General features: G+C 39.0%; 1 protein-coding gene across 1 annotated transcript; it reads right to left on the bottom strand.

The window, feature by feature from the left end:
• Nucleotides 1-2,556: 2,556 nt before the first annotated feature.
• LOC105192794 (endocuticle structural glycoprotein SgAbd-2) lies at nt 2,557-5,348 on the bottom strand. The gene is made up of 4 exons (XM_011157035.3): nt 5,211-5,348; nt 4,467-4,612; nt 3,783-3,933; nt 2,557-3,065 (listed from the first exon to the last, which is right to left on the bottom strand). Exons 1-4 carry the CDS (start codon nt 5,310-5,312, stop codon nt 2,805-2,807), a joined length of 660 nt encoding a protein of 219 aa, XP_011155337.1. The 5' UTR covers nt 5,313-5,348; the 3' UTR covers nt 2,557-2,804.
• Nucleotides 5,349-13,752: the final 8,404 nt, after the last annotated feature.

Raw genomic sequence — 13,752 nt, 5'->3', positions numbered from 1 at the left:
TTTTTAAGTCCAATTTTCTTTAAATTGTAACGTAATAGAGCAATTTCATTTACGGATCCGTTTTTAGCGACAAAAGTCTATAAAAATCATCCGATCTAATTCGTGATCTAAAATCCGTATTGGACAGTGTATTTATTACTATCAAAAATATTAAAATTGAAAAACTGAAATTGCAGGCATTATTAATTGTTGATTAATTGCACACTCCGTCACGTTTATAAAGCCGGGGTGTGTTTCTTCTCACTCTTTGCTTTATTTATTTACTATTTCTCTTCCTTTCTCTCTTTTTCTGATTTTCTCTTCCCCCTGCGTCTCGCGCGACGATCAGACCGATCGAACCTTTCGAAGGAAGTGCAGAACCGCCCAAGTCGCGCCGCATGCGCCGGGCGGACGGTCCTTGACCGGGATGATGCGTGGAAGAATGCGAAGTAACGAAAGAGAGGCCGAGATGTGCGTACAGCACTTTCACCTGTACACTGTGTCCCACCCTGTTCGCTCGCTATGATTCATTTGAGGTGCATTTGCACACCTCGATATGCGTAACAAGGTTTTTTTCTTTTTTCCTCCTTTCTTTTTTTTTGCATATTCTTTATTCCACTGAAAATATTTTTTTTTTTGTTTGAAAAGTTAAATAAGAATTTCAAAAAAATGTTTCGAAACACATAGAGCACATAGGAAATGATACATAGAAGTTGAAGATGGGAAAGTTCTCAATGGTGAAGCAATGATAAAACATGATAAGGAAATATGAATATCGCGCCCGAGCATTTAATTTTAGTGGATTTATCATTGCGACTAGAATCCATATGTTCGCTGTACTATGAATGCATAAAGTGCTCGCTGCAGGCGTGGTGCACGCGAACTTCGTATGCGCTCTCTCATCCTCTCGTGTTGCATATTAGAGAGGTCAGGGTACTTGCAGCCTCGTTATCGCGAGCCTTTTACGCCACGAATTGTTTTCGTGCAGTACGGTTTCCGCCAGGATTCTTCACCGAGGCGTGAAAAACCAATATGCAAATCTTTTCTAAAAAAAAAAAAGAAAAAGATTAGCGAAACATGGATTTCATTAAATTACAATTTTTCTTGAAATCAGTGTGTTAAAATCCATTTTTATAATGATACAGAATATATAAATAAATATAAATGTCCAATATCTTTATTCTGATATTTCTATATCTATTTTACAGAAAAAATGTATATACATATATATATATATATATATATATATATACATTTTTCTTTTTTTATATTTTATACGTATATAAAAAATATATATATGTTAAAAATAAATATTATATAGTAAACTGACTATATAACGTACTGTATAAAAACTGACTGATATAAATATAAAAAATTACATATTATTTTCTGTAAACCGTATTACAGACTTAAATATGAAAAACGAGAATATTAAAGACTCAAGACGAGTATGAAGATTGTATGCACGGCGTGAAAGGTTTAAATGTTTCAGCTGATTTCGCTGCAGATTTTTAAATAAATCGCCGTTGGCGAAGTTGAACTTCACATACTGCCTTCACTCGCGATCATAAAGGTAATCGCGAAAATTTACGCTTTGCGTGCATCATTTCGTTTCTCGAGGAACAGTTAACGATTTATCGTGAATTTTACGACAGTTTGCCGCCCACTACAACGTTATTTGTATTTAATTGCGATAAGTGTTATCGCAATCTCATAGAAGAGCAATCGAGATTGAGTGACCTTTGGCGCAAAACATTTTCGCGTTTATTGATAAAACACGATTGTGTTTCTCGGACGCGACGCTATAAAGAGTATATAAATAAACAAAGCGGTAGCATCTTCTTGAAAAGTGTAATCGCCCGTCATAGCTAATTAACGTTTATTAGATCCCAAGTTTTGCGGCAAATTATAGACAAATAGCAGCGCAAGCAGACTCGTGCCTCGCGCAACTGATGATGCAACGACGCTACAGCTAGAACGGCGACGTTACGTGCCTGCAAAACTGGCATTTACTCGCCGTCTATGTATGTCACTGTGTCAGATCGGGCAGACGAAAAGACGACTTCGAAGCCGTCGCTCTTTAAACTGGACCGCGACTCCAGCTAGTGAATTCTGAGCCACCCGCGCGACTCCGCGTTGCTCCGAACGAAAATTTGCGCAATATGTCATCGCCAACCGATGTGGAGACTGACATTAAGTTTTCCTTGACTGGAACGCGTTCTTCCCTTCGTCGGAACCACAATATCATTATTATTCCACGTCGTCCGCCATTTTTCGTGGGAACGCGGTACGACGAACGAATGGATTGGATGCATGCAGCGTTCGCCAGAAAAAATCCTGAGAATGCGAAACATTCGCGGTGCATGATTCTTCCCACGAAATATCTTTAAATAATTGAGTACGCGATATAGCGAATATAACTTTTCGCGGATTGTAACAATACATAAATACGTCATAAAGTTACATTCAACGAGGAAATGGGGAGACGTGCAACTGAGCAATGATGAATCGACATTCCGCTCAATGTCAATACGAATGCGACGGTGAGGAAGGGTGAAGAATAAATTCGAGAACAAATAGAAACAATATATATTGATTTATTGCGTAACGGCAAGTTATATTATAGGGATCGATACTGTTTTGTTATCCACCATACTGTGTGTCCTATGTACACGTATCACTTCGCATTAGAGGCTGGGGAGGGAAAAAAATGACTCAAAGCCGTCACATGTATCGATATCTAGCCGAGCCTCCCTCCAGCGTATTCGCTGGACTGTGCTGGTCGTGGATGTATCGTAGAGAATTCTGCGGAGCGTACAGTGAAACTAGAATCTCCGGAATGGATTGGGATTGTACGTCGTTCCGCCGAATCTCTGCTGGAAGGGCCGGTCGTATTGTTGCCGGTCGTACTTCTCGTCATCGGGCCCAGGTGGATTCGCCGCGAGTGCTCTTCTGATGGCTTCCGGAATAGGCGGTGGCGTGGGAATATGGGCACCCTCGGCACGAAAACCGTTCTCATCAGCCGTGTACTGGATAGTGATGGGGGTTCCGTCGGGCGCTTGATACGAATAACTGCCTTGGACCACCTATACGAATTGATTTAGAGTTAGACGCAGTAATTAAAGTTTGAAAGCATTTTTTTAAATGTTTGGATCAATTATAATTGACAAGTAACGATGTTTTGATTGAAATTTTTTATTACCTTGTGAAAATTGTTTAATTTTTTCACCTTTTTAAGAAGCGAACCGAAATTCGACCGCTACATACATGAGAGACACTTTTTAATTAAAGATTAAAGAATAAATAAAAATTGTTTTGCTAATAAAAGCATAATAGAAAAATTATCTAAAATAAATACTACCTAGTAAAGCTGTGTAATTAATCATCGAAGAAGAAAGGAAGCGAGATTTGATTAAAATTACATATGGAAAAATTATATTTGCATATTACTACGCACACATAATTACTAATTTCTATTAGATGATGTAACATCCGTCACATCTGCGGTACATAAATATAGGAATTTAATGGAAGTTTCTAACAAATTTAGAATTTTAATCTAAAAAATTAGTTTCTCGTGTAAATTCTTATTTATATAAATTTTTTCATATAAATATAAAACGTAGCACATAATAAATATGCTCAATACTCAATGATTATACGGTAATAATTAGTTATAAAAAATGACTTAAAAAATTTTAATTAAACCTTCAGTTTACTTTTTAATAAACTTGATTTCGTAAAAGTAAAAAATAAAATTTCTTTCCGTATATGTTTTTTCGAGCACAATCAAATTGTTTTACCTCCGTTTGACCCTGAGGTCCAGCTTGAGGGTATCCTCTTTCAGAGACTGAAATTCCATTCTCGGTTTCATAGCCAAATTCATAAGATCCGTCCGGCGATGTATCCTTGTGCTGGCTTCGAATGCCTATAAACGGCTGCTTTCCGGGAGACCTACGGCAAAAAATCAAAAGGCAAAAATATCATTTTGCATAGTCTTGAATTTTAAACGGTATTATTTACATTTATATTTTATAACTGAAGCTGCTTTAGTTTCGTGTTTCTATGACTATTCCAATGCTAAACAGCAATTAACTCAGAAAACGGAAGCAACAGCAAACAGTATAAGACCAGTTTTTCTATAATTATAATTTTTTATGGAATATTTTTTAATACAAATCTTTGAAATTTGCATAATTATTTTAGACTTGTCAATTCTTTAGTATGCAATTAGTAAGACATACACATTTTATATTAATCTAGTTTTAAAATTAATTTTGCATATGACAATATAATTTTATCCTAATTTAGAGAAACTTAAAAGTACTTTATATATGAAAATATTTATATCAATTTTTTTACATTAATTTACTATAATTTATTATAATTCTATAGCAAAGATTCTCATGTATAATATATTTTAATCGATTTTCTAAGAAAATTATGAAAGGATTAAGTCGTTAGTTTATCATATACAGATTTCATACGTGTATTGATTGTATTGCGGTTGTGGCTGCGGCTGCGGTTGCGGCTGATAAGGCCTCGGCGTTGGTCTATATGCATTTTGGCTGGGAAAGCCGCGATACGATCCGAACTGTCCAAAGACGCAGCCGAAGGCTGCAAAGGCCAAGATCTGCAACCATACTGATGTTCTTATCCAATGAACCAACACACAAAAATATTTGAAAATATATTCTTTATATTTATTTATAAAATAACATTTATTTTATAAATACAAAAATATATTTTTCATACATTTGTAAAACTAAAGATTGTAGTGTACCGATGATAGATGTTATTTTAATTTTTAAACTCTATAACTATACAAGAACTCGCGCATTCGCGATATATTTTTACGCATTTTGTTACTTGAGATTTCGAGGCGTCACATTTTTCAACATTCGTCCAAGTCAGAGACGCGTAATTTAGAGGCTTATCAATTGTAATGCTCGTCCCATCGCGTTCTACGTCTTCATCCCACGTGAATTACCACCAACTATGCGGAATGTTTCGCTATCGAAGTATGCTCTTTGTGCAACGCAATCTGAATCGCGATTTAGTAAAGAAAAGACGTTCTTTTAGTCCACCGAGAAGTTCACCGAGTATCGTTCACCGAAGAACGCAAAGTAAAAGAGTGTTAAAAGAAGAGAACACAAAAAAAAGCGAGCGCGATCACGGGAGAAGAACGATCGATATCCAGAAGATCGCAGGCGACGAGACAGATCACTCACTAGATACTGCATGACGACGACGATTGTCGGCGGTTTGTGTACGGCTTTGTCGATTTGAACGAGATTGAATCTGTGATCCCGTGCCGCGAGCACCGCCGTCATTTATATGAAGACGCCCAAGAGGATCTTCCCTTCCCATTCTCCCGATTTCTGCGTAGAATCGCTCGTTCGCTCGCTCGCCCGTGCTCGGGAGAGGAGCATTCTCCTTCGCCAGGGCTCCTTCGTCGCCCTCGCATCCTCGCCCCACCTCGCAACCCCAAACGTGTATGTACGGCGTCGAGCCGGCGGCTACTCCTTACGTGATCGAGCGGGTTGCCGACGTGCCGCCGCCGCCGCCGCCGCCGCTGATCGTTCGCGCGAATTTAATTCACCGGCGAGCCAATTAATTGTTGGCACACATACACGCACGTATTTGCGAATACCCACGCCAGCTACTGTTTCACCTTAATAGAGTCATTCGTTAACGTATCGTTGTCGCTGCGAGAGACGACGATGTGGGTGTCATTGTATGTATACGTGATGATATTAGGTGATAAATATGTAGCTTCATACTTTGCGTATTCTCGACGAAGGCTACTTCTTATTTGCGGTTGTTTAAATAGTTTGTTAAACGAGCAATATTTTTGTAGTCGAGTCTTTGAGAATAATTTCCTAAGGACTCTTTCTCGACGAAAATGTCATAAGTGCAACATCAATGAAAGATTAGGCGATCATTGCAGCGATTATCTATTCTTGTTGAAAGATATTGGACAGCTTATCGAATCCATTAAATTTAATTACCAACTGTGTGAAAATATCACGCAAGTTTCTATAAATAATATGCAAAACGTTTGTCTTAGTAAATGTAAAAAGAGCATAAGCGGGAGTAGCGTTTTCTCCCGATCGTATCGGCAACTTCCAATAAATTTAAATGTTATGCCGCTCATGACAGTCGGTATTGTGCGCATTTGCATTAAAGAAATGCGAGATACGGGCACTCGGTGTATATGTGCAAATCCCACGCGGCCCACGGACAACATCGATCGGCAACGCAAACTGCGACAAGAGCATTTCGATTCGAGATCGAAAGCGTCGAACGGGCGCGACGCAATCGGCAGCGATGATTTCATTTTTCTCGTATTTGTCACGTGGCTTTCGTTTCTCGCGGCAAGATACCGTGTAATCGCATATTGTCCTCCGACTTTACTTTCAAAACGATTAATAAGCGCGACCACCTGTCGATTCGTGTGCACGCGTTTACGGTCCGCCATCGGTGTCTGCATCTACACACTCCTGCGTGTGGCAACGGACAAATCACAAACAATGTACTATGGGATACCCATTCATGCACCTGATTTCGTCACGTGTATTGGGAGCGTTACGTAATGGCGGTTACACACCGATATGCTTCGCGAGAAATCGACGCGCTCAGATTCTCCCTTACAACCTTGAGAATTCACATCTCTTCTTTATTTACATATAAAGTAAATTCTTTGATCCAAGAAACAAAAGAAACAATAGCACTTTGCATGGATCGAAGTCGATTGTTACGAATACCGCAATAATAACTCCATTAAAACATACTTATGTTGGGGTCGCAGTTTTGTATCAAGAGAAAGATGATATCCAAAGAATCTATAAAACGAAAATTAAATTAATTAATGCACATCGATGAATGTTTTAGTCTCCTTGTATATGTAAACTTATATGCAGTGTGTCAGACACACACACACACACACACACACACACACACACACACACACACACACACACACATATACATTATCTTTTTCGTTTTCACGTTCATATGAGCTTCATATTCTCATGACCATCGCAAATCGTTTTTGTATTTCACAGTACCATCATCCTTTTTACATCCGCTTTTTAAATCGCAACGCGTAATTTCTCACGAGGTGTGATCACTTCCAGAACAGAGTAAACGGTTCCATCCGTGTAGAGATCGCGATGTAACGCGTGCATAATCGTTCGCGAAGTCGTAATATCCTCTGAATAAGATCGCAATCGTCAAAATTGTCGTGCAAGAACTGATATGGCGCCGCGTTTATTCGCAACAATGCATAATGTGCCGTGTCGACCGATGCTCGCGGAAAGAGGCTGTTCATTATTTTCCATAAACGACGATTACCGTTCGATTAATTGGTTGAAAAGTGCATCGTTACTTATCGATTTGTCCTATCGACGCCGTCTAAATGAGAATTAAATGTCAACTTATGTCATCGCTTCTCGCAGTCGAGTATCGAAGTACGTTTATCGTATTAGATACTCTACGAGACAGCAATTGATCCAGATATTATAACAAAATTGAACTCTCGTATCGATAAAATTTAATAATAATAATAATAATAATAATCCAACGTATTCTAATATATATTGCTATATAATACTTGCAATATATATTCTCTTTCTAGACGACTTTTCATCCGTAATTTGTTACACAGTAAACATTCTTTATAGCTTAAAAATATTTAATTCAGGGGAGCTTCAAATAAATATCAATTGTAATTAAAATTCGTCTTAAATGCAATTTATTTTTATGCAGACGTGCACTCATTTTCTTGGTAATTATATTTTTTAAGTAATCGCGAATCTTTATAAATAATGATACGTCAACGTCAAATTAACTAGCTCACTTTGTTGTCGCAAAGTACGTGCGTACAAAGCCAGGTAATTCTAGCGTTCTGCGATTTTTGCGCAATACATTATGTACGTTACGCTAAGCAGAAAAGGGACGGTGCAATCTAGGAATCCGAGATTATGCAGCCGGCAACTCTACCCGGTCCTTAGAGCCCGAGAGCCTGAGAAAAACGATATACTAAGTATTGTGTGTGATGCAAAGTAATATGCGCGCGCAACGAGTAAACCCTACTTCCCTCCCCGAGTTTAATGCACGTTAGGTAAACTTAACGCTTGCCAAGCGATTTCCCTGGCCGAGTGCCATACGGTAATAACGCCGGTAATACGCGCGAGTGCACACATTGTAGTAAATAACGCGTCGAAACTCGCGAAATGCCGTCGAGTAAGTGGTATTCACAATTTTCATTAGGCGCTCGTCGCTGGACGAGTAGCGTCTCTTCAGCTCTCTTTCGTCGTAAATACATCTGACTGCGCGCGCTGCACACCCCGAAGTCAGCGAAATCATAAATTTAACACCTTTCCGCCGCACGCTCTCGCACGCGGCGATTAATACCAAGCCGGGACATCATCGTCGGTACTCTATCGCGAGTGCTGATTTATCGGGCGTTAAAGTCTCCCGTATCCGCCGTTTGTCACTGTTACGCAGCGGGAATATCATTCCTTTTGGACGTTATCTCTACGTATCTACTCGCTCTAACACTTTGGGATAGTAGCTACGCGAGTTTATTGCACGATGCGTTATGCATGAATTATTTTGTAAGAAAAGTAAAATAGCGACGTCGAAGATGTAATAGACTGTCATTAATCCGTACATAGGCCACTTGAGTTACGTCGTGATCGTTTTGCACTGTTTTCTGTTTCCCAGTCCTGCCATTATTATATGTCCAATTCCTCGCAAATATTTATGAAGATTGTCTTTCGCGAATAAACACACTAGACAGACAATGCTGCAATGTGGGCTTCATAGTCCGCAATTTCGAAATTATAAGACACACCTTTCTCTCTGCGTTTCCTTTATTTAGGAATCTATGATGAGGATATTTCATTTGAATCTTTTGTTACTGTACAGGGCGAAGAAAACACATTTAAAATATTTGTAGCATTTTTCTAAAGTTACACAATTTTGCTGAAGCATATAATAATTAAGCCAGATACAGATCTCTGAAAGTAATTATGTTACACTATTTAAATAATTATATTGGATGATAGTAATCGTGCAAAAATTGCTACAAAATGTTTCGATTAAATTAAACTTGATGAAGCAATCAGCTGAGAATCCAATACAACTATTTAGATGGTTTAACATAATTATTTTCAAATTGGTGTTTAGCTAAATTTTTAGATACTGTGCTTTTCATGTGCAAATCAAACATTAACTAACTAATTTTGCTATTCTAGAACAAAAATTAATAAATTGAGAACTTAGATGCGAGAACAGTATAAACCGAAATTTCGAAATAAAACTGAATTTCGAACAATTTGACTTCTTGTAAATAAATCGTGCGGCAGTAGCCGACGACGAGTAGCGTATCGATGATCCATCTTGACCGCGGAAGCGGCGCAGCGGGGTAGTTTCAGCAGCTGGCGAAGAATCGCAAGGCGCGGATCGGTTTGCACAATTCTCGGATAGGAGGATGTGCTCGCCTGGGAGGACCCCGAAGGTATGCGCCTTCTCGAACACGCGCACGAGCGCCTTTGTACCTCGCCGTATGATGACGAGGCATACCTAAGTCGACGTGGCTAATAAAACCAGAAAGGTCAAACCGGGGTTCAAGTGGGTCTCGTACACCCCGAGGCGAGCAGGCCTTCGGATCTGGAACCATCCTGGATGAGATTCGTGATCGACGGTAGAGAGGTCCTCCTCTCCTCTCTTGATCTCGATCGATATCCTCGCCTTGCGGGAGCAACGCCCAAAATTCGCCGTGTTGCGGTGTTTCGCCTACGACTACGATCTGATTCCGCCTGCATGATTCCCTCGCCCGTCGCGCTTGTCGTGTACTTCGCAACCCGTATCTTCCAAGCGAGTCGAATTTATGAGATGAAGAAAGAGAGAGAGAGAGAGAGAGAGAGACGAGTTTGTTGCACTGAAAGGTCAGTTGATTGACGAGTACTTCCTCCCTCTTAATAAACTTTCTCCTTCGGGATTTTGTTAATCCCACCACGTACTATTAATTACTGAAAATTCTAGAATTTGAGACTGACGAGATTAGCATCTAAATTTCTCAACTGCCTTAAAAACTTAAAAATTTTTTAAACTTTTTTTTTACGTTTCTTTGTCGTTTTTACTGCCGGAATTTTGGCATTTCGCAACCATCGTGGGCTATAACGAGCAATTTGTATTCACGAATTCGTGTGATGCACAAGATCTTTCCGATAAGTCTTGGTGTTCCCATTATCGATCGTGTCTCATTGTGTTCGACACAATTAAATCTTGCTCCTCTCCCGCGCCTCCCCCTTGTTCCGTCTTTCACCATCACGAAAGCCTTTCAAGGTCTCCGACGATCAGCACGAAGGGTGAAGTCGCATGTTTCTCGCACCGATTTGTCGGAGAGCGCAATACATTATGTCGATGATGTCACAACATGACTGCGAGGATGTAGTTACGATCGTGGGCACATGACGAGGTGCTTATTAGGGATCGTTCCTATCGCGACTATACCCGGATCAATCCGCGAGCGCGAACGAATTGCGAAGCGTTGTCGTCGCTGGCATTCGAAGCGTCTCCTTTCTTCGCCGTGCCATGCCCTTCCTTTCTTTCCGTTATAGATGACGAGCGGAGAAAGGAATTCATGCCGGGAGATTCTGACTGTCATTGCGGAGATCCATCCACCACGAGGATCCCACGACCACGATTGAGGAAACGCTTTAATTCTCTCTTGCGATATGCATTTGCCGTTAATTCTTTGACTCTCGTTTCCGTATTGGTTTTAAGTGTGTACTGATGTGTCACTCGCACTCGGAATACTGTGCGTATAAATTGGCTTTTTCTTCACTTTCTGTTTTGTTTGACATCTTTTCTATTAGTTTATATTTTCTTTATTTAATTGCAATTTAATAGATTTTATATCTCTAACTTCGTTGTTTTATTCGTGTAATCGTTTTCTCTTAAAACTCAAAATTTTTTAATTGCGAAAAAAATCTGTAACAGAATATAAATAAAATGCGTAATTTTAATAGTAAAACGAGTTTAAAAAAACTTTGTTATATATCGGTCAAGCATTAATCAAAATATTGACGGAAGTACGAGAGCAGTTATAAAAGTTCCTTGAAGTAAAACGCGTGCGAGGTAAAAAAATCAAATAAAAAAATTTGAAATGCGTTACGTAAATCAAGGTACATTGAGAATGGTTCTGCCATTTAATACCATGTAATTAGTTTTATTATTGTGCAAATCTAAATTTAGTTCGCGCATATTACGTCGTTAAATACCGGCCTTCCTACGAGATTTTCCATTTTCCTATCCGCGAGTATACGCACTCGCAAGCGAGGACGGTCTGTCAACGTCTGTTGTCAGAACAATAGCGGCGTATCACCAAGTTTTCTTGCGCAAAAGCGCGATGATCTACAGAGGATCGGCGACACGCGGCCTGTGTGCGATCGCGATTTTTGAGACAGAGTACGTCCGGCCCAGAAGTGTCCGATTCCTTGACCGACATCGTTGGTGCGAGACTGGCGCGAGACTCGGGCCAAAACTCTTCGCGATTGTATGCAAAATATCGATTTCGTGTATCGCGTGTTCTTGCGATAGTTGCAGGGTTCACTTCTTGCCACGGCACCTTTCGGTCGTGGATGCCTGACAATCTCGTTAGCGAGCGGTTTGTATGTACCTTGTAACTTGACAGGCGATTGTGCACGCACGAGTTTTACCGTTGTGATAACAGTGAGAACTTGTAATTCGGTGTACACCACTCAATTCGTACGGGAAGAACAAGTTTGCTGAAGTATCCAAAAATTTTTTAACTGAATACTCAGTTGAAAACGATTTCTTTGAACCATTAAAATAATTATAAAATTATTATAAAATGATTTATTAGAAATTATTAGAAATAATTTATTATAAAGTTATTATAAAATAATTATAATTATATTATAAAGTACTTATAAAATTTCAAGCAGGATAAGCTGCAAAAAGTTTTGATATTCTAACAACCCACTTGAAAATTCTACATATTTTGATGGTTTAACAAAATTATTTTCAGATCTGTATCCAGCTAAATTTTTATATACTTTAGCAAGACTGTGCTGTCCGCGTAGTATAATGCAAATAAATATACATCATCTTGAATATCGCGATTTTCAAAATTAATTGTAAAATTTTAAAATGTAATCTTGCGCGGAAAATAAAATAAAAAGTACTTTAAAAGCAACAAAACACACATAATACATAATAAGAATTATTAAAAGCATAAATTTTACTTAAAATTGTTTATATATATTAATTAATTGATATATACTAATATGTTATATTTATTAAGAGGCTTATTAAGCATTCAGCTCTTCAGAGATTCACGTAATTAATCGACAACATTATGCTATGAATAAATTGCAGATGCGACCATAAGTACGTAACTATAATCAATATTTATCTAAATATCTATCTTAAATCGGCTTGCAGAACATCTGAGAATTGCAACACAGGGGGACCTTTTGACCCTGATATTTAGAAATAAGAATACGCGACAGGTGCACGCATGTCTGTGACCTTTAACTCGTTATTTGTAATTATTATAGTTCTATTATAATCTGAAAATTATTTGGCAATTTTTTTAAATTTACTTGATGTCAGATGTAAAGATTGTTAAACATTTTTTTTTAATATCTTCAAAATGCAGTATGAAATACGCATGCTGTAACCTGTTGTTCGTAATTATTATAATTTTATTTAATGGCCACCGAAAATAACATTAAAATAATCGAAACTACTTTTAAATTTATCAGACGTATAACTGTTTAAATTTCTTTGGAGTGTCTTCGAAAACGATTGAATAGAAAATGTTCACATTGCGTTTCGTTCTCAAGAACGCACGAGAAAATTGTTCGATTGTTTTAGCCGCGATAGTTAACCACTGTCATTAATAACTGTCAGCTGGTAACGACTAACTATCAACGGCCGATTATCATTTTCAACAATACTTCACGCCAGTCCACATATGAAATATATAATAGTTCAAATGACCTTTCGATTTGCATCGCTTGCGCGACGCGCTAGCCACAATTTACACTCGCGATTTCACGTAATTTGACATCAGCTACGTAAATCATAACGAGGTTGCCAAATTCATGGATCATTCATTCTAGCGATCGGCAGGAATACCGCGATGTTCGTTCCTGGTCGCAACTGGTATTTCAATTAGCGTCAATTAATTTTAGAAACGAAATCGAGTGGCTGACCTTTTCGGAGTGACTGCCCCGTTCGATTTGCAAACGCAATTTGCATCTCGATAAGTCGCTCGTATTGTAAATGCGAGACGTGCCCGAAGTTAAAATACGTACCTCGTGCAATCGCACAAGCTAATTATCAACAATTATCGCGCGATGGTATCGCGCGAGCAATAAAATTTGAAACCTGCCAAAGGCCCCCTCGCGTCTCATCGCGACCGCGGGATCGATTTATAACCCACCTGTTTCATATTCCCGAACTATTCTACTTGTGGCCATAGAAAGTTCGGAGAATCACTAAATTCGATATCCCGTTATTTCCATCTCACGGATAAACCGAGGAGTCCCGGGAGATGCGCTCGCTCACTCGCTCGCTCGCTCGCTCAGTCGCTCGTTCGCGTGTTGTGCAATGGACAGGAGAGCGATGATTTGCTTTCACTGACTCACCTTTAACATGATATTACGATTACCATTAACATTAATCCGGATGGCATTTCCACGGCCGGTCGGTCCGCCTAAAATTTCGCGC

This window comes from Solenopsis invicta, chromosome 9, assembly GCF_016802725.1.
Source record: "Solenopsis invicta isolate M01_SB chromosome 9, UNIL_Sinv_3.0, whole genome shotgun sequence".
NCBI lineage: Eukaryota > Metazoa > Arthropoda > Insecta > Hymenoptera > Formicidae > Solenopsis > Solenopsis invicta.
This window is presented reverse-complemented; position numbering and strand designations above follow the sequence as displayed.